Source organism: Uranotaenia lowii, chromosome 3 (genome assembly GCF_029784155.1).
Source record: "Uranotaenia lowii strain MFRU-FL chromosome 3, ASM2978415v1, whole genome shotgun sequence".
NCBI lineage: Eukaryota > Metazoa > Arthropoda > Insecta > Diptera > Culicidae > Uranotaenia > Uranotaenia lowii.
Window position 1 is genome coordinate 8,543,921 of NC_073693.1, and position 21,944 is coordinate 8,565,864.

Genomic DNA, 21,944 nt, shown 5'->3' on the forward strand with positions numbered 1-21,944 from the left:
CATTTCACTAGAGGGGTCGAAAGTTGAAATCGGAGCTAAACTAATTTTTCGCGGTACTAACACTAGTAGCTTGTACTAGCGAAGTCGCGACACTATTTTTCATCACCTACGAGTCAAACCCTTCTACTAGAGGGGTCGCAAGTTGAAATCGGAGCTTAACTAATTTCTCGCGGTACTAATCCTAGTAGCTTGTACTAGCGAAGTCACGACACTATTTTTCGTCAACTTCAAGTCAAACCCTTTCATTTGACCGGTCGAAAGTTGAAATCGGAGCTAAACTAATTTCTCGCGGTACTAACACTAGTAGCTTGTACTAGCGAAGTCGCGGCATTGTTTTTCGTCATCTACAAGTCAAAACCTTTCATTAGAGGGGTCGCAAGTCTAAATCGGAGCTTAACTAATTTCTCGCGGTACTAATCCTAGTAGCTTGTACTAGCAAAGTCGCGACACTATTTTTCGTCATCTACAAGTCAAAACCTTTCATTAGAGGGGTCGCATGTAGAAATCGGAGCTAAACTTGTTTCTCGCGGTACTAATTCTAGTAGCTTGTCTCTGGTCTCAGGTCCAAAGTCTCATGTCTCAGGTCTCAGGTCTCATGTTTCATGGCCCTTGTCTCTTGCCTCAGGTCTCATGTCTTATGTCTCATGCCTCATGTCTCATGTCCCATGTCTCAGGTCTAAAGTCTCATGTTTCATGGCTCTTGTCTCATGCCTCAGGTCTCAGGTCTCAGGTCTCATGTCTCATGCTGAGGTCTCAAGTCTAATATCCCTTGTTTCAGCTTCCAGGTCTCAGGTCTCATGTCTAATTTCTAATGTTTCATGTCTCAGGTCTCATGTCTCATGTCTCATGTCTCAGGTCTCAGGTCTCAGGTCTCAGGTCTCAGGTCTCAGGTCTCAAGTCTCAGGTTTCAGGTCTCAGGTCCCAGGTCTTTGGTCTCATGTATCATGTTCTTAGTCTAAGAGATAAGATTTTCTCAACTTCAAAAAGATTCTAAGTGTTTTCCTTTGAAAAGGACTTAGAATATTTTCTCTCAAAAACCGTGTTAATTCGCGAAAACCGTGTAAAAAAAAACCGTGTTAATTCCCGAAAACCGTGTAAAAAAAGCCGTGTAAAAAAAAACCGCGTAAAAAAAAACCGTGTAAAAAAAAACCTAGGTGTACTAATGACTATTTTCTTCCTACTTGAAATTTAATATGACATCGACCCCAAACGCCCCAAACAGATGAAACAGACAGAACCCTGCAGTGGGTATGTGCAATTATTAATTACTTTTAATTAAAGCCATCAAACAATCGTTGTGTGTCGTGCTCTGCACCTGTGCTACCGGATTTGAACCGCATCAGTGAGATTGGAATGGCTCAATCGATATAAGTAGGGGTACATATTGAGGCAAAGTACCACATACGAAAGAGAAAAAAGAAAGATGGATGAATAATAATCGGTCGAGAAGGAAAATTAATTATTGATAATTTTCAGTTGACCGATTGCGGTTCAAGGAAATAATTTTCCCAGCCAATTAATTAAACGACATGAATTTTTGCTTGAAACGATACCGGAAATGTACAAATCAGAATTATTTTTACTGTTTTTCCTCAAGCATCAGAAATTTCACAAAGTGCACCAGCTTGGAGGGTGCAGTCAGTCGGAATGTTATTGCTCAGATTCCACGCTACAACGAGATGGATTACATCGTTCTCGTCCTTCTCACAGTCGATGTCCTGCAGCCAGCAGCCAGTCATTCTGCAGGAAAACGATGGCCAAACACTAGTGTGGGTGGTGATAATGAGTGATGGTATCGACGAATGATTATCACACGGTTGGCAAAACATTTGACCCCGTTCTGGGTGCTTTTGCTGCATTCGGTTACGGCACGGAATCTGTCTGTAATCTCAACAAGGTGGTGGTGCCCTTTGCAGTAGGTAGTGGTATCGCAACCGTGGAAACCGATTGTTTAACGGTTCAAGAAGTTTAGACAGAAGCATTCCACAGTTGGACCCTTCCCTTGTTCGTTGAAATTTATGTTTTAATTAGATTTATTGCTGGTATTTTGCAGATTGATTGTTTCAAAGCGTGTAGGGGATAAATTTTACATTTCCCTAGGAATTATTTTACCAAAATTACGAACAACAGCATCTATTTATTTATTCTTATTAAAAAAAAAAGGTTAATGATTTGCTTTTGTTTCAGAATACTGAATATGAACAAAATCTTAAATCGATTTTGATAAAGATTATCAGGGTAATCTTAAGTTTTAAATATGAATATTCATACAAGAAAACGGAAAATAATATCAAGCTTGGCAAAAATGACATTATTAGTAAGTAGCAAGTACGTCAAAGTTTTCCCTCCATGAAAAAGTGTTTTCTACATATGTAAGAAATAGTATAAATACAATTAATCGAATGTAATGTGGAATCTAGCTGATTATAACTGCGAATGTGAATATTTTGAACTAATTGATAAGTGCAATGTATAAATTGGAAAGTCCCATACATCGTATTATTTTTACTATAAACCTAGGTATATGAAGCGTTTGACCGGGAACTCCACGCTTCATTCCTTCCCTTGTTCCGGCATTTTTGCGGTATTTATCACATGGTTGGTCTGGCCGTAGTAATCTCTGCAATGCATGTTAAATGCAACAGTTATTACCTTGAAAACAAAAATGAAGGACGCCAGTCTTTCATTTTTCAGGATGCTTACATGTTTTGGCTATGTTATTCTCACTAAGTTAGTAATGTAGCTCTTGTTAAAATTTGTATTTTTGTCTTTTTGTCATTATTGTCATTTTCATAAATTCTTTAATTTCTCACATTTTCCTTTTTTCTGCAATAGCATGGTGGCCAGTAAACCGGGAAAACCGGGAATTAAAAACGGCGCCGGGAAAACCGGGAAAAACCTGGAATTTCAAAACCGGGAAAATTCTTTATAGATTGTTGTTCTAATACATAAACCTATTGAATCCTTAAGTTCATCAAGGGGGGAGTAGGGTCTGACACTTTCAAAAAATCGATTTTTTTTTAATTTTCTTATTGTAAAACATTTCAAGAATGTTGTGTCAAATTTTTAAGTCAATCGAAGCAAAACTGTAGAAATTATAGGCCTTTATGTCCTCTTATCAAATACTGCAAAAAATCAGCAGCAGAAACTTCAAACGCATTTTTCTCGAAGGCACATTTTTAAAGTCAGTGGACATCGTCATTTGAAAACTACTTCCCCGATTCTTTTCAAATTTGGAACATATTTTCTACATATAAAATACCAAACCCCAACGATTTTCTTTTTTTTACTTTGGGAAGATTTTACAGATAAAAAATGGCGGATTTTTTCGTGAAAAATCGTAGTTTTTACTTCAAACAGCCACAAAAATTTCATAAATTTTTTTTTAAAGTTAAATAAAATCGTTGGGGTCCAGAAAAACATCTATTCGAAATATTTTGCTCTGATTTTATGACTTCAGATGATTCTGTGCTGAGATACAGTGTCCACCGCAAATCCTGTTTTCTAAAAGGCATTCTCGAAAGTGCTCCGTCACCGGCTCATTTTTCAATATTTTTCTACGAAAAAAATACTAAATGTTTTTTTAACAATGCTTTGTATAATGCAAAAAAAAATTTAATACATTTGTTTGAACGATAGCTCTTAAAAAATTTGTGAAAATGATGTTTTTTTACCCGTTAGACCCTACTCCCCCTTCATCATGATGAATTTTTTTTTTCAGAATTGTTTAACCCACAGTCGTTTATTTCAGGATTGGAAACCATTCAGGGATAGCGAAAAAAATCGTATTTTTAATTCTATAAGTATTTTGCGAGAAAGAGATGGAAATTTCTTAAAAATCTGGATTTTTTAGCTCAGCGCATACGTTTCAGGACTCTGAACTGTTCCAGTTCCTGTTCAAAAATATTTTAAATGTACATGTCTTTCAAATTAACGAAACGTCGTATAAAAATATCTCGAGCATAAGCTCAAGCATATTATGCAATGTTAAAGTTTACGGGGTTTACGAAATTCAAATTTAGCTAAAAATAATAACAATACCAAAAATAAACAATGGAAATTTAAAGGATTTTTTGAACACCGTTTCTCACTCATGATTACTACACAAACTAAAAAGAATGGACTGATAAAAAAAAACAAATTTGCAAATCATATAACAATGATTTTTAAAAATTTTCGGTAAGTCTTTGATAATTTTTTTTTTCAAAATGATGTTCTTTATTCTGAAATTTGTTCCAAAAGAAATTTGTTTCAAAAGAATTTCTAAGCTAATTTAAAATGAACGTTTCCAAAACACAGAGTTTAAAAGAAATCTGAATTCTATGTCCAATCAGGTAAAAAACTAACCATGATTAATTGTTAGGAAAATGATAATAATTTTTAATTTTTATTCATCTTTATTAAAATTCTTTTCTTCATTTTTAACTGAAAGGTTGATTGAAAAGTATTTTGAATTCGAACAAAAAATATTGAATCGTGATTAAAAATGTGAATTTTTGATAACTGAAAAAACAATTTTGAACTTTGGAGAATTTATTCAATGATTGATGGATTAATTTAATTTGATAAAAAGAAGAATATATTTATTATTATTTGAAAAGTGCCAGTGACAGAAGTCAGAGATAAAACCTATTTATAGAAAAAATCTTCCAGTTATAAAAATAAATGACTTTAAAAGTTCATTTTTGAAGTTCAAAATAATAACTTCATGTTCTATTATACTTACAAGGAAATGTTGGGAAATGAGTAATTTCGTGAATGATCTATGAAAACTGATAAAAAAAGAAATAAAAGGAGTTCCAAGTTTTGTTGTCAATATTGAAAGAACAAAGTTAGTTAACATTTCACATAAAAATTAAGTTTAAAGTTGCTACTTCAAATCATTTTTCAAACTTTTTAAGAATAATTAAAAATCATGATCGATTCATAAAACACGATTTTACAAAAAAAAAAAGAAAAGTTTTTAAATTTTTAATCACATGATTTAAAGTTTTAAATTACAAGCTCTGGGTATTTTGTCACTTTTGAATGAAATATTGGGTCCTGGAAAGAACAGAAGGTTGAATATATGTTTTTCTTATTAAAAATTAAGCTTTAAGGGCTTATGTGTCAAGTACACAAAAATTCAGAATTAAAAACCATAGACAAATTTGTTAACATTATTTCTAAAATTTAAATATTTCGACTGAAAAATACGGCAAGTTAATTAAAGAATAGAAAAAAACTTTACTTTGAAATTACGTAAGTTTATTTGAACAAAATATGAAAATGAAGACGTGAGACGGTATACTATGTAAATAAAATAATTAAAATGAACAAGATAAGTATTTTTTTAAACATTTCAGAAGGTTTTTTTTAACAAACACGTTTCTCCATAAGAATTTACACAGGAAACGAAAATTACCGAGTTCGGTAATTTTTTTACCGAAATCCTAACATGTGTAAATTGTTTAACTGATCGGTAATTTTTTCGGTAAAAAATAAACGAACATCGGTAAATGAAGAATCGATTTACCGATGTTCGTTTATTATTAAGAGTATTTTTGACGTAACTGCAGAAAGTGTGAAAAAAAACCTAATTTCATTTAACACATTCATTGAAAACTTCAGAAAGATTACATTTATGCTTAAAAAATATTTAAAATTCAGTTTGCTTTAAAAATTCCTAAAAATTTAAATATTGAGAAAAAACATAAAACTTCAATAACTTTTTTCGCAGAACTCATATTTACTTGAATTCTCGAGGAAAGTTGATAATTAATTTAAAACTTTTATTTTTAAATGATGTATTTTTGATTTGAGTTTTTGTATTAAATGTGCAGAAATTTCTCAAATACTTTTAACTTATTTTAAAAAGTCATTTCAATAAAAAAAAAAGCTACAAGAAAAATAGCATATTCAAAATAACCATTTGAATTCATTGCACCTCAGAAAAATGTAAATTTCGTGGCCTTGTTTTAATTATGTGTTCTGTTGAGCATTTAGAAGAACAAAAACACGTAATAAAATTTAGTCTGAAATTGGTTTCTTGAAGATTAATTTATATCAGCATAACAATAAACGATTTCTCTGTTCTTACTTACTTCTTACCTGTACTTTCTTCATAAAATCCCATTCTGAAGACGAAGTAGGGTTTTTGTATGTCAAGTTTTAAGTTGCTATACAAAAGATTAATTAAATTGCAATTTACAATTAAAGTTAGTTTCAATTCTTAAACGTCAAATAGTGTCGTGGAACGAAATGTCTCAACGAAATGTCTCAACTTAAGACTAAATCTCGGAGGCGAGAAAATTTTTTGACTTGCTTGTTATCACTAATATTCAAATACATTTTAAGATCAAGTAATTTTCCGTTACTACGGCGAAAATTTTACTTGGAAAAAATCTTCATGGGGTTTCAAATTTAAAAAAATCTTGGATTGAAAGTTCAAAACGTTGAATGATATATTTCAGTACATGTTTCAACACTGAAATAGTTATTTTTGGTTTTTGTTTGTTTTTCGAACACAAAGAAAAAATTAGAAATTGCCAGAAACCAGCATTGGCCCAAAAAACCGACCTGTGGCACTATTAGCTGAATCGTATTTGGTTTTAGGGTCTCTCGAAGCACTCAAATTTTCGTCTTTTTTTGCCCTCAACAAATTTCCGGATACAGTCCAGAAATATGTAGGGATCAATAAAGTGTTTCAGTAAAAAGCTTGGGAATTTTAAAAGATAAGGAACTATAAATAATGGAACCTAAGAACTGCACAATCAAAGAATGTAAATTTTTAAAAATAAGAGAATTTGGCCTAAAAAGTCCGATTAGTCATTGAGTTTAGTTTGCAGTTCGAATCAAGAGTTTCAATAGGAAAATTAGGCATTTCAGGAGCTCAGGAGAGTAAATTTTCGGTGGCCACATCATATACCAAAGCGATTTCCATGGCACATCCTCTTTACCATTTACCGAAGTTGATAGCAAGCTCAAGCTCAAAAATGACCTGTAACAGTTACATGAAATAGGGAAAACGATTTTTTTCTTATGACAAATGAGATGAAAATTCATTACACGATGTCACGATGAGCTACGATGTCATTTCGAGGAAAACATGTTTGGTCCTAAATTGATTTTTGGGATTTTTTCCGGAGAAACGTTGGCTTTATACGGAATGTTCAAAAATTTGCTTTTCTTGCACCTGAAAATATGGAAGCATCATAAAAAAGGATTTAAAGGAAGTTATTTATTTCTACTGTTTCGAAATTCCCAACTCCAGGCTTCTCACACACAAATGTCGAACATCGCTTCCACCCAATTAGCTGCTCAATACTGGCAACCGAAACAAATTTGACAGCACTTGGTCAATGGAGCAGCTAGCTAGCAGGCAGCCGCCAGTCTCTTTGCTACGAAACAGTTACAGCGCGCCTTAATGGCTTATTTTTACTTTGATGTTGACTCAAATTTGTTCATCCAACCATGTGCACCCGGGATGTGTGCTTGCTTGCTTGTAGGTGAAGTTCAATCCCATGAAATTGCTGTTGGAAAATGGAAGGAAATTTCGAATCGAACTCCTACATAGGTAGGTGCTTCTCGAAAGCTTCCTCAGAGCTCATCCCTGGCAACATTACGTTGCTGATGAATTTTCTATTTTGGCAAAAGGATTTGAAAATGGGTTATTTTAACTTTCGTCTGTGTGCTTCTGGAAACGTATGCGTGTATGTGTGCTATGCGTGGGTGTTTGAAAATTAATGAACTATGAAAACAAAGCGGTTTCCCGTTGGGTAATGGCAACATTTTACGAAATGTAAGGGTTATCGATTGCTTGAGACTGGGTGCTGGTAACCGGAAACTGGGGAAAATTGCATGGGTTTTGAACATGACATGCTTTCAATTTGGTTACCCTCAGTGTTGTTGACCACTCTCTGATGTTAAACGAGAGTGTGGTAATGGACGAAATTGTAGCGTCGGATTCGTTTAGAATTTAATAATATTTTATTACCAGCTGCACCAATCCCACCTGATCAATCCTGGCTTTTCTGAGTATTGATATTCTTTTGGAACCCAGTAGGATATCATGAAATGCAATGTACAAGACTTCTTGTCAAAGTGAAAACAATTCTTAAAATTTCCAAAGAACGTGTTCAATAGTGGCATCTAGCAGAACGGTATGTAGTGCAGCACTTTGCATATTTGACTGACCTAATCAAATTTGTTAACTAACCTCACTGAGGACGTGTAGCCAGTTTGTTCTATTCTACACTTGGTTGAGCTACCAACAACATACCAACATACGATGTTGTCACATAACGCTTTCGCTCGTTGGCAAATTCCTTTCTACGACCACCAGATGCTTCCATCTGTTGCAGGATGCAAGAAAATCCAATCAAGCCAATCGACTGGAGGACAATGTTTCCAAACAATGCAACCGACTTTTGTACTCGGCTGCTGGCTGTTGCTTGTTTATGCAAAGCATCTGTCGCTCTTGACTGGCGCGGGAGTGTTTTGTGTTGGACTAGCATACTGTAGAGAGTGTGAGCATTGAAAAGTACTATAGAATAACGTCGATTTTCACGGAAAACAGATCTTAATAGTTGTTTGTTACTTTTTTTATAAGATTTTCTGAACCATATGATGGGTTTTATTTGATGTTAATAAATTAGCGGGATTTCAAATTAATGGACGTTAAAACATCAGCGCTTGAAGCATATCAGTAGATATTGACATTACATTTAAGTGGTGCTCAAAAGAGTTTAAGGTTTCTAGATGGATGGCATTTTGTGTTTTTCCTTTTCTCAACGCAAGTCAGTTAAAATGAATGTTAATTGAAGATTGATAATGTTGAGTAAACTATCATAGTTCAGATATCTGAAATGTTGTGGTTAGATATACAATGGTGGAATCTCTGGAGCCACTAGCAAAACCATATTGTCGTTAAAGGAAGAGAAGGCGACATTTGGCGGAGATTTTACACGATAATATTTTTGGTTTGAGTAAGTAAGTGTTTAAGTCAATGCAGCTTTCATTGTTAAAATCTTATTTACCGACTATTTTTTTTTTTTTTCATTTTTAATATTACTTTTTTTTTGTTTCGATTATAGTCGTTTTACCATCATTATGGCATTCGCGACTTTATCAACGTTGCAGTTGGCGGATCGTTATTGAAAAACTATCCGGTACAACTGCGTTCGATGTTTACTCTTGGGCTTGAACTCGCGGACATCGGCTCAGGAGGCAACAGACTTGCCAACTGAGCTATATCACAAGCCTTTAATATTACTAAAAATGAGATTTATCAGATAAATACATTAAGGTATGCGAGTTTTCCAAATTACAGTTTTCAAAAAAGATTCTCCCAGATTTTCCGGATAATCAATGAGAGTTGCTCAAATATGTCAATTTTGTGAGTCTCGCCAATTCAGCTTTTGTAATACTATCTGGATTTTTTTTAAAAAAAAAAGGACATACACCGTCTTAGCCGATTTAGGCTTCACAGACTGAATAAATGACATGTACAACTTAAGATCAGGCGCGGATCTAGAGATTGCTCTTAGGGGGGGTGATTTAGTAAATTTTCAGAAAAAAGGGTCAAAATTTTTTAAGTGATTGGGAAAAAGAAAAACTATGACAGGAAAAATGTTGATGCTAAAGATGAAGAGAATTCAGCAATATTTAAGACAATTAAAAAAAAGTTTGTTCAAAGAATTCTGTAAATCTGTTTGTGACTTGCTTAGTCTTAAGCAAAACGCCAATGTTTTTTTTTTCACTGGTATGAAGTTTACATATATTTATCTAGTTGGGAATATAATATGATCATTTGTTTATTTTTATCAGATAAGAAATCCATAAGCAATTTAATTTTGAAAATCGTACTTTATTTATTTTCAGTCAAAATTAAATCTGTTGGTATGATTTCAACTTACTCAAATGAGCATCTCTGGTATTATGGATAAAACAACAAATATCAATTCAAAGACGTGGATCAAAAAACAATCTTAGACAAATAAACATTTAAAACACAAATAAGCACGTATCTAAACAAATAGTTATGTGTTGATCTAGGGTCGACTGTATTTTAATTGATGTTTGTTTTTTAACGGCAAATCCTTCCAAGCTTTTAATGACAAACGAGTTTTATTCGATACCCAGAATAAGGCATAAAATAAAATTCGTTTGTCATTAAAAGCTTGGACTGATTTGCCGTAAAAAAAACAAACATTAAATAGTAATTTATGAAAAAATGCCCTACTATAAAACGGTTAGCTTCATTTGTACAATGAAAGCTTCAGTTACAATGTAGAAACTTATTTTTAGATATGGTTAAAATATTTGAAATTTTTCTAAAATCTGGTATAGATTTTGAGCATCAAATAAGTGTGTTTTGAGAAAATATTTAATTTCTTTGAAATTTGAAATTTTCAGCTGAGTTGTGACATTGATTCAAAAAATTGAATTGTAAAATTAAATCAACAAGTTTGCGATCTCCTACGATTTTAATCATTCTCAGCGAAATACTTTCTTGATATTTTTATATTGGTTTAAAAAAATCTTAAATTAAATATTTGAATTATTAATCTGATTCCGATATTTCAAAATTATTTCTAAAATGTAAAAACGTGATTTCTAAATCTTTATTCCAAATTAGAACTTTAATTACAGTTAATTGCGTTACTTAACATTTATTTAAAAAATGTACCAAGAACTGAAATTTGTTTCGTAGCCTTCAATCAGAAATTCAAATTCTGATATTTTGAGGATTCGATCTCGCTCACTAATTCAATTATTTAATCTGAACCTGATTATTTAATCTGAATTGAAATACGAAATTTTGAATGATGACCCTAAATTTGTTTGATACCCTTTTTCTTTTCCATCTAAAAAACACTTTCTTTGAAGCACGAATGAGAAGTTTCACTCCAATTTGCACAAAAATCTGCTGTCATGCTTTTCGCACGCCCGACGCCAACACGAAGTTACACACGCGCATAAATCAAGAATATGTTTAAGCAGCTTTTGAATTCTTATGCACGCGTAAAAATGGTAATGTCAATGTGTAGATATTTTGACACATGAAAAAGTTATATTTCATCTTGAGATAAAAAAATTGTAACCATTTTACAGATGATTTATTTTTCCCGCTTGGGGGGGGGGGGGGTGATCACCCCCATCACCCCCCCCCCGTAGATCCGCGCATGCTTAAGATTAACATTAAACAACTAATACCGAGATTGGAATCGAACCCATGCCATCAGTGGACCAGCGAATACCGTCTTAGCAAGCTAACCACTCGACCACTAAGACGTACATTTTATAATTTTTTTAAATAGTTTTAGTATATTCCCTCTGGTTATTCTGCGCCACGCGTGAATCGTCATCCTATCAGGTATTTCCTGAGACAGACGTTTTGGTCCGCTTTATTAATATTTTTTGCTTTGAAAAATCATAACATCCCAGTTGATTTTTATTTTGAGCTGTGAATATTAGATTTGTTCAATGATTTTTCGAAATAGAAATCTTTTCAGAAGAAATTTCATATTTTTTATCAATTTCAAACGCGATGAATCGATAGAAACTCACATCTAACTGAATAAACGATATTTTGACACATATTGTTTAACTTGCATTCGATTTCGGCGCCAAACACATGTAGATACTGCGCGGTCATTGAACATGCTTAGTGTTGTTGTTATTCAGTAGATCAGAGGCTGTCAAAAAACTTGTAATCAATGAGAAATCAGCTGTTGTTCAACAAGCTGGGAAATAGCTAATTCTGGTAGTCGATGCAAGTTAGCCTAAATTAACACATCTGTGAAAATTGTGAAATTCGCGCTTTGGAATGAATTTTTTAAAGGAAGAGTGAAAATTCCGGGTTTAATTAGGTATGCTGCCATCAAATTATGTGGTGTAAGCAAGCTGCAAGATACGAAAAAAAAACAGTCTATTTGTGCGATCAAAGAAGTGTTTTTTTTTAAATGATAAAAATGGAAGCTGAAATGGAATGAGAAAAATCGCCAAGTATTGGTTAAATTTTCCCTCTCGTCACAGCGTCGGAAATCAGTTAAAGTGATTTAAAGTGGTTTTAACTCCATAAAGTGCTAATTTGAGGCAATTCTAGTCTGTGGATAAAAAGGTGGTGAATATTAAAAAAAAAATATTTGAAGTTTAAACCATCTTTTTTTTAAAAAAAATTGGCAACATTCGATTACATAAAAAATACGTCTAAAATTCTTCATAATATTTAGAAAGCCAAATCCATAAGCACTCCATTAATTAACTGCTGTTATTTTTACCCACTTTTCTTGAAATGAAATTGAAAATAAGGGAAAAATATTTGCTCGCCTCAAGCTCAAACGAACTTTCTTCGATTTTATCTAAATTCTCCGAGAAACAATTTTTCTTCGGTGCAAAAATTATAAGTATGATTAACTTTAAACCGAAATGTGCTTGCATAATTTTTTCCTCAAATTCACATCTCGTCACCATCTCAAAAGGTACCGACAATTCTCACCTAAAATCGTCACGCAAATGCGGTGATTCTCACCCACGCACAGTGGTTTAAAACTCGAAAAACGTGATTATGGGATTTTTGAAGGCCTTATTGTCAAAATAGTTTTATAGTATGTTCTCTAGAGTGTTTCTACCGATTGTATTTTTTTTCCTGATCAATTTACCTATAGGTGAGATAATTTTTCTATTTTTTGTATTTATCATTTTACCACTATGACGTTTTGAGAAAAGTTGTAGATCATCAAATTTTAGGAAACTTTTTTGAAGACGGCAAAGCTCTATCTCTTAAAACAACATGTTTAGAAGACATTTTTCAAAAAACTTACCTCAAAAAACGAAAAATGCGTATAACTTATTTCGAAGTAAGTTTTGAGACAAAGTTATTTTAGTAGTAAAACCTCATGTATACAAATGAAACTATATGTCCATGAAAGTTGAAAGATTGCACTTTCTAATGTATTTATTTTTGTTTTGGTGAGGTTGCAACTTTTAGAGATATTGAACAATGAAAACATGCCTTTTTTTTAAAGAAATCTCCCAAAAAGTATCATTAAACTTCAAAATAGTGACACCTTCAATGAAGTTGTGTAGTTTTACAATTGTCACAACTCTCTCATACAAAGTTTGTCTCAAAACTCGCTTCGAAATAAGTTATACGCATTTTCCGTTTTTTTAGGTTAGATTTTGAAAAATGTCTTTTAAACATGTTGATAGAGCTTTGAAGTCTTCAACGAAGTTTCTTCAAATTTGATGATCTACAACTTTTCTTAAGGCGTCATGCTGGTAAAATGATAAATACATAAAAATGGAAAAATTATCTCACTTATAGGTGAATTGATTAGCAAAAAAATTACAATAAAATATGCGAATTTTAAAATGATGAAACATTCTTGAACATACAATAAAGATATTTTGAAATTTTAGCTTTCAAAAGCCCATGATCACGTTTTTCGAGTTTTAAACCACTGTGTCACGGTGACTAGTAGAATAAGGTAAGAAAGGGCTCACAAAATTCATCCGAAGTGACGTTTCTCACCAAGAGTGACTTCTGGAAATCGAGTGACTTGGATGACTCTGTTTTAGTCACCTCACGCGTGGCGCAAAATAAGTGCCTACAATAAGGTTGCCAGATTTTTTCAGCACGTATTCGGGCCGGAAAAATCCGAGCAATTTTATATAAAACCTGGCAAATTTTTGGTCGAATGAAATGCCCGAATTTTATTTCAAAATTAAAAACCAAAAATCTGGACAATTTTTTCCACAACCCAAATCTTCGACAGATTTTAAATCGTATTTTAGGCTTTCAAAAAACCTTTCATGAATATTTTTGCAAAACTTTCTCAGAAAAATTCGTTTTGGGCGCATAAACAAAAAAAAATTACACAATTTATTTTTTTGTTTGTTTGTTTGATTTGCCAAATAAAGTGAAAAAAAGGGGTAAAATCCAGGCTTTTTCAATGAAATCTGGGCCGAACCGGACTAGTCCCTAATGTTATATTAAATATCCGGGCGAGCCCGGATAAAACCGGACAATCTGGTAACCTATCTATATCTTTATCAATCCAGCCATCTTTTCCGTTCTGTACTTTTCATCGATTTCGACTAATTACACCACCCAATTCAGACACCAACTCAGACATTTTGGATTCAGCTGTATAAAAGGTGCTGAAATTCCTATAAGCGCACACACATTTTTTATGATTATGCTCATCAGGAATTAAATTTCACCTAAATAATCATGAAACCTTTCAAAATTACACAACTAAAATTAAGTTGAGTAAATTGGAAAATACATATTTTTAGGGTGGAAATTCCTATAAGCGCACTTTATGTTTTCTTAAGAAAACGTCGAAACTAATGATTAAAAAACTAAAAACATTTAATAACCACGACTGGTTGGAGTACATGTTATCAAAAAAGTATCTAACACCAACTTCGAACGTATCGCGTTCGAACTAAAACAATGCCAAGTTGGGCCAGATCGTACCACGAAAGCAAATAAAGAAAGAACTACAACAAGAATGACTTTTTCGAATTCGTTTGAAAGTATTCTTTCGATCGAAACTCAGATACGCCGTAAAAAAGAATAAGGGTGTTTGTTCTATTCGACTAAAAAATTGTAAATCTTTAAGATCGATCGTATCTATCACATATTTGCATCTCGTGGACTGATCCAAACTTCTGATAATCCTTTAACACACATCTGGCAAAGATATTCCTAAGAGCAAGTTCACTGGTGTTGGGAAAAAGTGGTAGAAATTTTTACATTTTGAAAATTTTGCCATGCAAAAACATTTTCAAGATCTGTGGCCTTCAAGTTTTTTTACAACACGTGTTGTATTTTCGCATGCTGGGATGCAAAAATAGCGATATTTCCATCACATACGACTGAAATAGAAACAGTGCTGTAAAAAAATTCAACGCCCAAAGATCTTGAAAACATTTTTGCATAATGAAATTTTCAATATGTGCTACAAGTGACAAAATTTCTACCACTTTTTCCCAACACCAGTGAACTAGCTCTAAGATTTTAAACAGTATTTAGATCTAGATCATGATGAATCTAGTATGGTGGTCTCAAATGCCAAATTGCACGTACAGCCATATTGAAAAAAGGGATACCAGGTGTTGGGTTTTAGTTTATTTTATATTATTTAAATTAAACTTCCGGAGACAAAGAAATGATTTGAGTATTCAATGATTTCATTTTATTCGAAACACTTTTTTGTATCTTAAATTAATATACACTCCACACTTTTCGGATGCTCCGAAATAGCTGTGATCAATCGTGATAAAAGGAAGGATCTTTGAAGGGTGCACCAAACAACCAAAATCCAAAACCGTATGTTGCTTGTCCGATCAATGGCATCAAGGTCGGACTCAGGGTGTTCACCATCCAAGGGGCTGAAAGAGCAGAAAATTTTCGAACTGACATTTCAGTACCGCACTGTCGTTTTGGTACCAAAATGCAATTGAAATCAAAGGGGAACTGACGTTTTGGTTCCAAAAAGTCAGTACGGTCCGTTTGTATGTGATTTGACAATTGCTTCAGTCCTTTGTCACCATCGAAGCGGCAGTCGAGGCTACATCATGCGCTACGTCACTGCACCGCTGACGCCGCCCCAGCCACCACCCTTCAGCTCATCGGTTCCTTCGTTCAAAAGGGCAAAAAACTCTTTCTGGTTCTCCCAAATGATACCCATCAGATCCGGATTACTCGATTGGATCTTCGGAGTACACCCATAGAAGAGGTTGCAAAAATCCAATGCCTTTTTAGCAAATCTCTGTGCCGATAATGCGCTGAAATGTGCACTGTGCCGAAGACGGTATGTTTGAAAAACCGTAACTGGCATAAGGACTCGGCTCCCAACCAAAATGATGACCACTACATTCAAGCGAAACAAGAAAAACATTTTATGGGATTTCCTTCCTATTGGATAACTCATCCCAGAAACAAGAAAATAAAATTAAAACCACAGTGCTGTAGTGAGAATCGAACTCACATCACCATTTGTATCGTCTTGCCAGTCCGACATTCTAACCAGTGTACTATTCGAGCTTCATGCAGGAGGAGGGATATTTGTCATAGGCTTTCTGTTACCGATCAATCACAAAAAAAACGTACAACGGCGGCTTCCCGGCGTTTGGCCTCCTTTCGATGCATTCCTTTGTCTTAAGATGGAAACGGGAAAGGGAACGGGAGTGAAGGAACGGGAAACCCAATGAATGAGAACTGTGAGGCAACTTTAGGCCCGTTCAATAGCCAATTGAAATTGGTTTCAATCGATTTCGATTGGTAAATGGTTGTTTACTCAGCCAATGTTTTGGTCGAAACTAATCCAATTGACGTTCAATGAAGCCAATCGGAATCGATCGAAACCAATCGAAAACGATCAAGCCCGAGAGCAGGATTCGTTTCTATCGGTTTCTATCGCACTAACACAAATGCAGTTGTTTACTGTCAAAAAACAGCTGATTCGGTGTGTTGTGAAAAATTATTTGAATTCGGTGTCATTCGGTGCGGTGTTCTCTGTCGGGTGCTGAGTCGGTGGAGCTGTGTCATTTGTGCTGAGTCGGTGGTGCTGTTGCAGTCGTGCTGAGTCGGTGGAGCTGTGCCTGTCGTGCTGTGTCAGTGTTGTTGTGCCAGTCGTGCTGAGTGGAGTTTTGGAATGGTGTCTGGTTGGACTGCACAGGTGCTAGTTAAAGTAGTGTCGGTCGATGTGGCATTGGCGGTGCTGTGCCAGAGGTGCTGTGTCAGTGATGTGGTGTCAGTAGCATCTTTCAGTGCAGTGCTGCACTGAAGCAAATGTGAAATTTTATGAAATAAGTTTAAAAAAATAATAAATAAATGTTACATATTTTGAACAATAGAAGAAATTTATTTTTATCACAATATTCCCATGGAGTATGGTGTTGTTGACACGGAAGAGACGATATTCGCATTGTTATTCCTCTTAGCTTTCTATTTCGACCTAGATTTAATCCTGCCAGGGTTGAGTAAAACGCCTTTTCGAATTCTGAACGAAGCCGATAAATAAATTACATCTGAAAACACTGCGCCTACGCGTTAGTATTTGTGAATGGCTGTTCAATCAACAGCCTAATAGAAATCGATCGAAGTCAATTGGAAAAACAGCTGATCAACTGTCAATCCATTTTAATTGATTTCGATTGGGTTTGGTTGAACACACCTTTTGCTTACTGCCTGCTATTACATACACATGCTACATATACACAGCTGCTAAAGCCGGGCAGCTTAGCCGGTGTTGTTTGCCGATGAATTGAAGGAATGTTTTTGTTGTTGCTTTTGCTACATACACACGAACAGCTTAGCCGTGTTTGCCGGTAGATTGAATTAGAAGGATGTTTTTGTTGTTGCTTTTGCTACATTCACACGCACAGTGTTCGGTTCGCTGGCTGCCTGGTGTTGGCCGGTATTTATTTCCATCCTTCTTCGGCTTGTGATGCGATGGGGAGGGACGCGAAAACGTTTTTATTTTGTTTCATTCAGACATACGCAATTCGGTTGCGCTGGGAGGTTAATGCCGGTGGGCGCAAATCGAATCAGTGCCGGTCGCGTTATCTTCTTGTACCAATGATGCTATGAAATTGACTACACGCCATTGGCACAGAGGCTGAATTTTGGGTGTAGCGATGGCAACAGACGGGGGTTCTCCTGAAGCAGCTGTTTCATCTCGATGAAGATCGGATGTTCTTGCAAGAAAGTCGGAGGCTTCTCGGACGATGGAATGCCATGCCTCGCCATGTTTCCATCCGATTCGATGACTTTCTGCTGCTTCCAGACAGCTCTTGGAAGAAAAAAGTGTTGAATAAGCATGACTTTGAAGGTATTTATAATTCATGTTACTCACCGCTACCGACAAAGCTGACACCTTCATCTATTGGTAAAACGTCTTCCAGTTTTGCTTATCAGCCTGAAACTCAGCCAGAAGATTTTCGTTCGCTTCTATTTATTATATTTGCAAAAGCCAAGGCGAAATATTTGTCTGAGCAATATCTTGATGATTGGCGTGTTTTACAAAAAATCAGAGCAGCCAGCTATCAAATTTTGACTGCGTTTTGCCCGCACCACCGCATCCACCCTCGTCTATTTTTTGCCAAAGTGAGACCAACATACTAGATTCATCATGATCTAGATCTGGGTTGCCAGGTGCCCAGATTTGTCTGTAAAACACAGACTTTTGACCCTTCATCCAGATATTGGTCAGACACAGATTTTGCCCAGATTTTTCCTCAGTTGCCCAGATTTTACAGACTTTCAAAATTGAATGATGAAATCAATATTCATGTACGGATCATATCGTTAGTGCCAGATTGTAATAGAAATCTCACTTTTATTTATTGGCATTTCACTAATCATTCATTAAAACTTTATTATTTTTAAATAAGATCGGCATGGTACGTGGTAGGTCACAGTGTTTGATGTTTGTTATATTTCGATATAATTAATATTTGTTATATTTCAATACAGTTCTCAGCTCAAAAATAACCCGAACACAACACCAAAGCAACACACAAGTGCCAAAAGTGGTATACGTCGAACGAAAAATGCATCACGTCGTAAGTACATCTTGATTGATAAAAACTTAATTAACGTCGATTTCTAGTACATCAGCATGTTCTGCGTCCATTTTTACGTTGACTTACAAATTTATTGATGAACTGGACCAACGTTCCTAAAATGAGAACTGGAAATTCATTCGATTCATTGATAACATTCTCAAAACAAGTCCAAAGGCTCATACGACCTAATCAAAACAAACTCTTGAATTCTTATTTCTCTTGGAGACCCCTTCCATTTTTTTCTTGGAGACATGAGTCATGGCATTATTTGGCAGAAAGATAAGACCCAGAATATCCTTCGCGAATGGGATCAGTACACCGTCTAGCAATTTTTTGTAGTTATTTTGAATCAAGATTATTTGAATTTTTCCTTTTCGCAAAATCCAATCCATACCATTATATTTACTGTGCCATCTGAAGTTTCAAAAAGCTGTTTAGTGTTAAGTAATAAAATCTCTTTAAAGAAACACTAAGATTAATATGACACATAGCGCAGTGGCTCCAGAGAGTTACAGTAGTAGAAATTAACTACATTAGGAGTGTTGACATCCTGAAAAACAACTTGACGTAGGCTTCATTTTCAATATATCCGACATATTCCATTAGTTTTTTTTTGGAATTTGATTTGAATTTTACACACAAAATACTTGCAATCCAATCTCTTTGATGTATTTTTTCAATCCGAAACCACTGGAAATGCCAAAAATTATGCCAATATTACCGGAATCCGAATTGATAATAAAAATTTTGTTTAAAAATATCGTCTTTTAGCCTGGTTTCAAAATATTACAACGATAGATCAAAATTAGGTCGACACTTGACAGGTCTAATTTCCCAAGAACCGGAACATCCATTTGCCTATGATGTACTTAGCTCTAGTGGATCGCCCGCAATTGCGGTTTTCGCAAAAGCGTAGCTTTCCTGTTGCAACATTCTGCAAAAAGCAACAACAAGGAAGGATGCATAATGCACATGCACAAATGTGTGTTTGTTGACACTTTCTGGCTGGCTTTTGTGGAAACCCGGGGCAGCAATTTTGGGGCCGATTGGCGGTGTACCTGCTACACTTAGAATGAAGGTACTAACTAGCATCGGCATTAATCTCTTGTCGTTCGGTGGTTTGCGACCGATTTCACACACATTTGTCAACGCTGCTTGAAACTATGCCGGTGGCGGTATTTAACCTGGAATCTGTACGCATCACCAGTTGACCTAATTGTTTAGTATTTTAACGACACGTGTCTCGTTGTAATAGATAGCCTCCAAAAGTTTCCCCGAGAGAACCTTGTATTTAGCTGTTAAGGAAAGGAAACTTAAAATCCAAAAAGACTTTACATACCAACATACATATTAAGAAAAATAATCTGCCCGACTCACCTATGCTGGTATCGTAGGCGTGCAGGTACTCGGACGTCATAAACTGTGACACTAATGAGCTTTTTCCGACGGCTGGTCCGCCCAGCATGAGAACCCTTGAGTTGCGATTCCAGCAGGGCCAACGGGAGTTGGTGGCGGGTTTTTTTTTCAATCGGTGAATTTTCGTTTCGTTCACCGATAAAATGATTGATGTTTTGTTGAAATCGGCAGCGAAGATTTATTCGGAAAGAGAGTGAGAAAAAAGGGGTTATTTGAAATTGAGCTGTCGAAAACTGGAACAAATGTTAAGTTTGAAGGAAAAATTTGAAGGATTTCTCCAGCAAGGTCACAAAAATGTCTGAAAGCATATAACAGAATGAAAATGAAAACTTCCTGAACTTACTTGTATGGGCCGGCTGCCGGATTGGATGTACTGCTTTCCCGGCTGGACGCCAAACTGCAGGTGGCCGAGGTTCGTGCTGATCCCGCCGCAGGTGCCGCTCCACCTCCGGCTGCCGTCAAATGTTCGTTGCTGTTTTTTTTGGATGGGGAAAAAGGATAAGAATAACATTGAGATAAGGTTATTTAATTTGAAACAACCCAGGAAAACGTGAAACCAGTCGGTTCCAATGACACAAAAAAGTGAATGATATTTAATTACAATACGACCCAAGACTGGACGAGCATTCATTTGAGATGTATGTCCTTAAAATTAATTACTGTCCAAGAGCCTTTGAATATGAAAATAATTGGGGATATTAATTAAACGCCCATTAGGAAGACCGCGTGAAACCTTCTCAATTTTTAGCCTTCAACAATTTTGGAATTTGTTCCCCACTTCTAAAGTGAGTTACTTCAGTTCAGTAAATCAATTAATACGTTCAAAGTTCATATTATTAACCTAATGGGACTCTCAAATTACATCCATTGTATTGAATTCTGAAGAGCCACCTTGATTTTAATTAAATAAGAATTTTTGCAACCCTTCTTTTGCCACGTTCAAGAACGAAAGGCATAAAAATTCAATTTTCCCCCACCGACAGGCTCCCTTTCTCGAGTTTTTAATTGGAGGACAAAACGGAAGGAAAAATTCAACCCTTGACAGCCAATATCAAGCTTTAAGTTCTGCTGTGAAAAATTTAAAAAATCATTTCCCATCTCACCTGGAATTGGAGCTGGCAACGCTGTTGTTCGATTTGCTGCGGCGGCTTTTCAGCGAGTCGCCCCGATTGACGACCCCCTTGCCGGTGATCGAGAAATGCCGCAGCCGGTAGTACTCCTCCTCGACGCCGGTGTTGGGCATCGAGGCCACCCTGCAAGAAAAAACAAACAAAAAGGAAAAGTATTGAAATTGTTCGGTTCAAATAACGAAATATTCGAAAACATGAAGAGTTCTTTAGTTTTATTTAATTATATAGTTGTTTTTCATGAACGTATCTTAAGTTCATTTTTATGAAGATTTGTAGAAGCCCATCTAAAGAATCGAGACTTGCAGCGAAGAAAGTTTTTAAAATTTGGCCTATTTGGCCAGAACCGCTCAGGCAACATAGGATCTCAATTCCAATCTAAACGAATGACAAAGATATCCTGTCCTGCAGTCATGCGTGGTCCTTTGGGGAGGCGGTGGGAGTTTTAAAACTTCCTAGCTGGTATACACTTAAATTTTCCACAAATGTTGTGCAGATTTGTCGATTTGTTGTCGTTTTTCCAAACTCCACCTAGACAGACTTTTTGGTTTTCTCTTTTCTACCTTAAATATGATCATTTTTCTTTAAACAAATATTTCAAATTCGTGGTTAATTTAAGAATTCAAACTTGCTTCATTTAAAATTGGAACAAAGTTTGGCTCATATTGTGGTGCTCCTGGTGTGCCTCAAACCAATCTTCAGAGTGAAACTGTCGACCGAAAACTGCGTGGTAAGATTTTGAAGACGATTAAGATAAGTTTGCCAGATTGCCCGGTTTTACCCGGGTTTTCCCGGATATTTAGTAGGTACAAAATTTGGGAACAGTCTGGCCCGGCC

The 21,944-nt window shown here is 35.4% G+C and overlaps 1 protein-coding gene across 6 annotated transcripts in view; it reads right to left on the reverse strand.

Annotated features, from left to right (window-relative positions):
* Window positions 1-21,944, reverse strand: part of LOC129750541 (uncharacterized) — a 380,798-nt gene that overhangs the window by 20,722 nt on the left and 338,132 nt on the right. For 5 of the 6 annotated variants that reach the window (XM_055745501.1, XM_055745498.1, XM_055745500.1 and 2 more), the window contains exons 9-11: window positions 21,084-21,233; window positions 20,323-20,452; window positions 19,942-20,050 (exon numbers count right to left, since the gene is read on the reverse strand). In XM_055745501.1, coding sequence (XP_055601476.1) covers window positions 19,942-20,050; window positions 20,323-20,452; window positions 21,084-21,233 — 389 coding nt within the window. The remainder of the gene's footprint in view (window positions 1-19,941; window positions 20,051-20,322; window positions 20,453-21,083; window positions 21,234-21,944) is intronic. The other variant, XM_055745502.1, reaches the window with a different exon arrangement.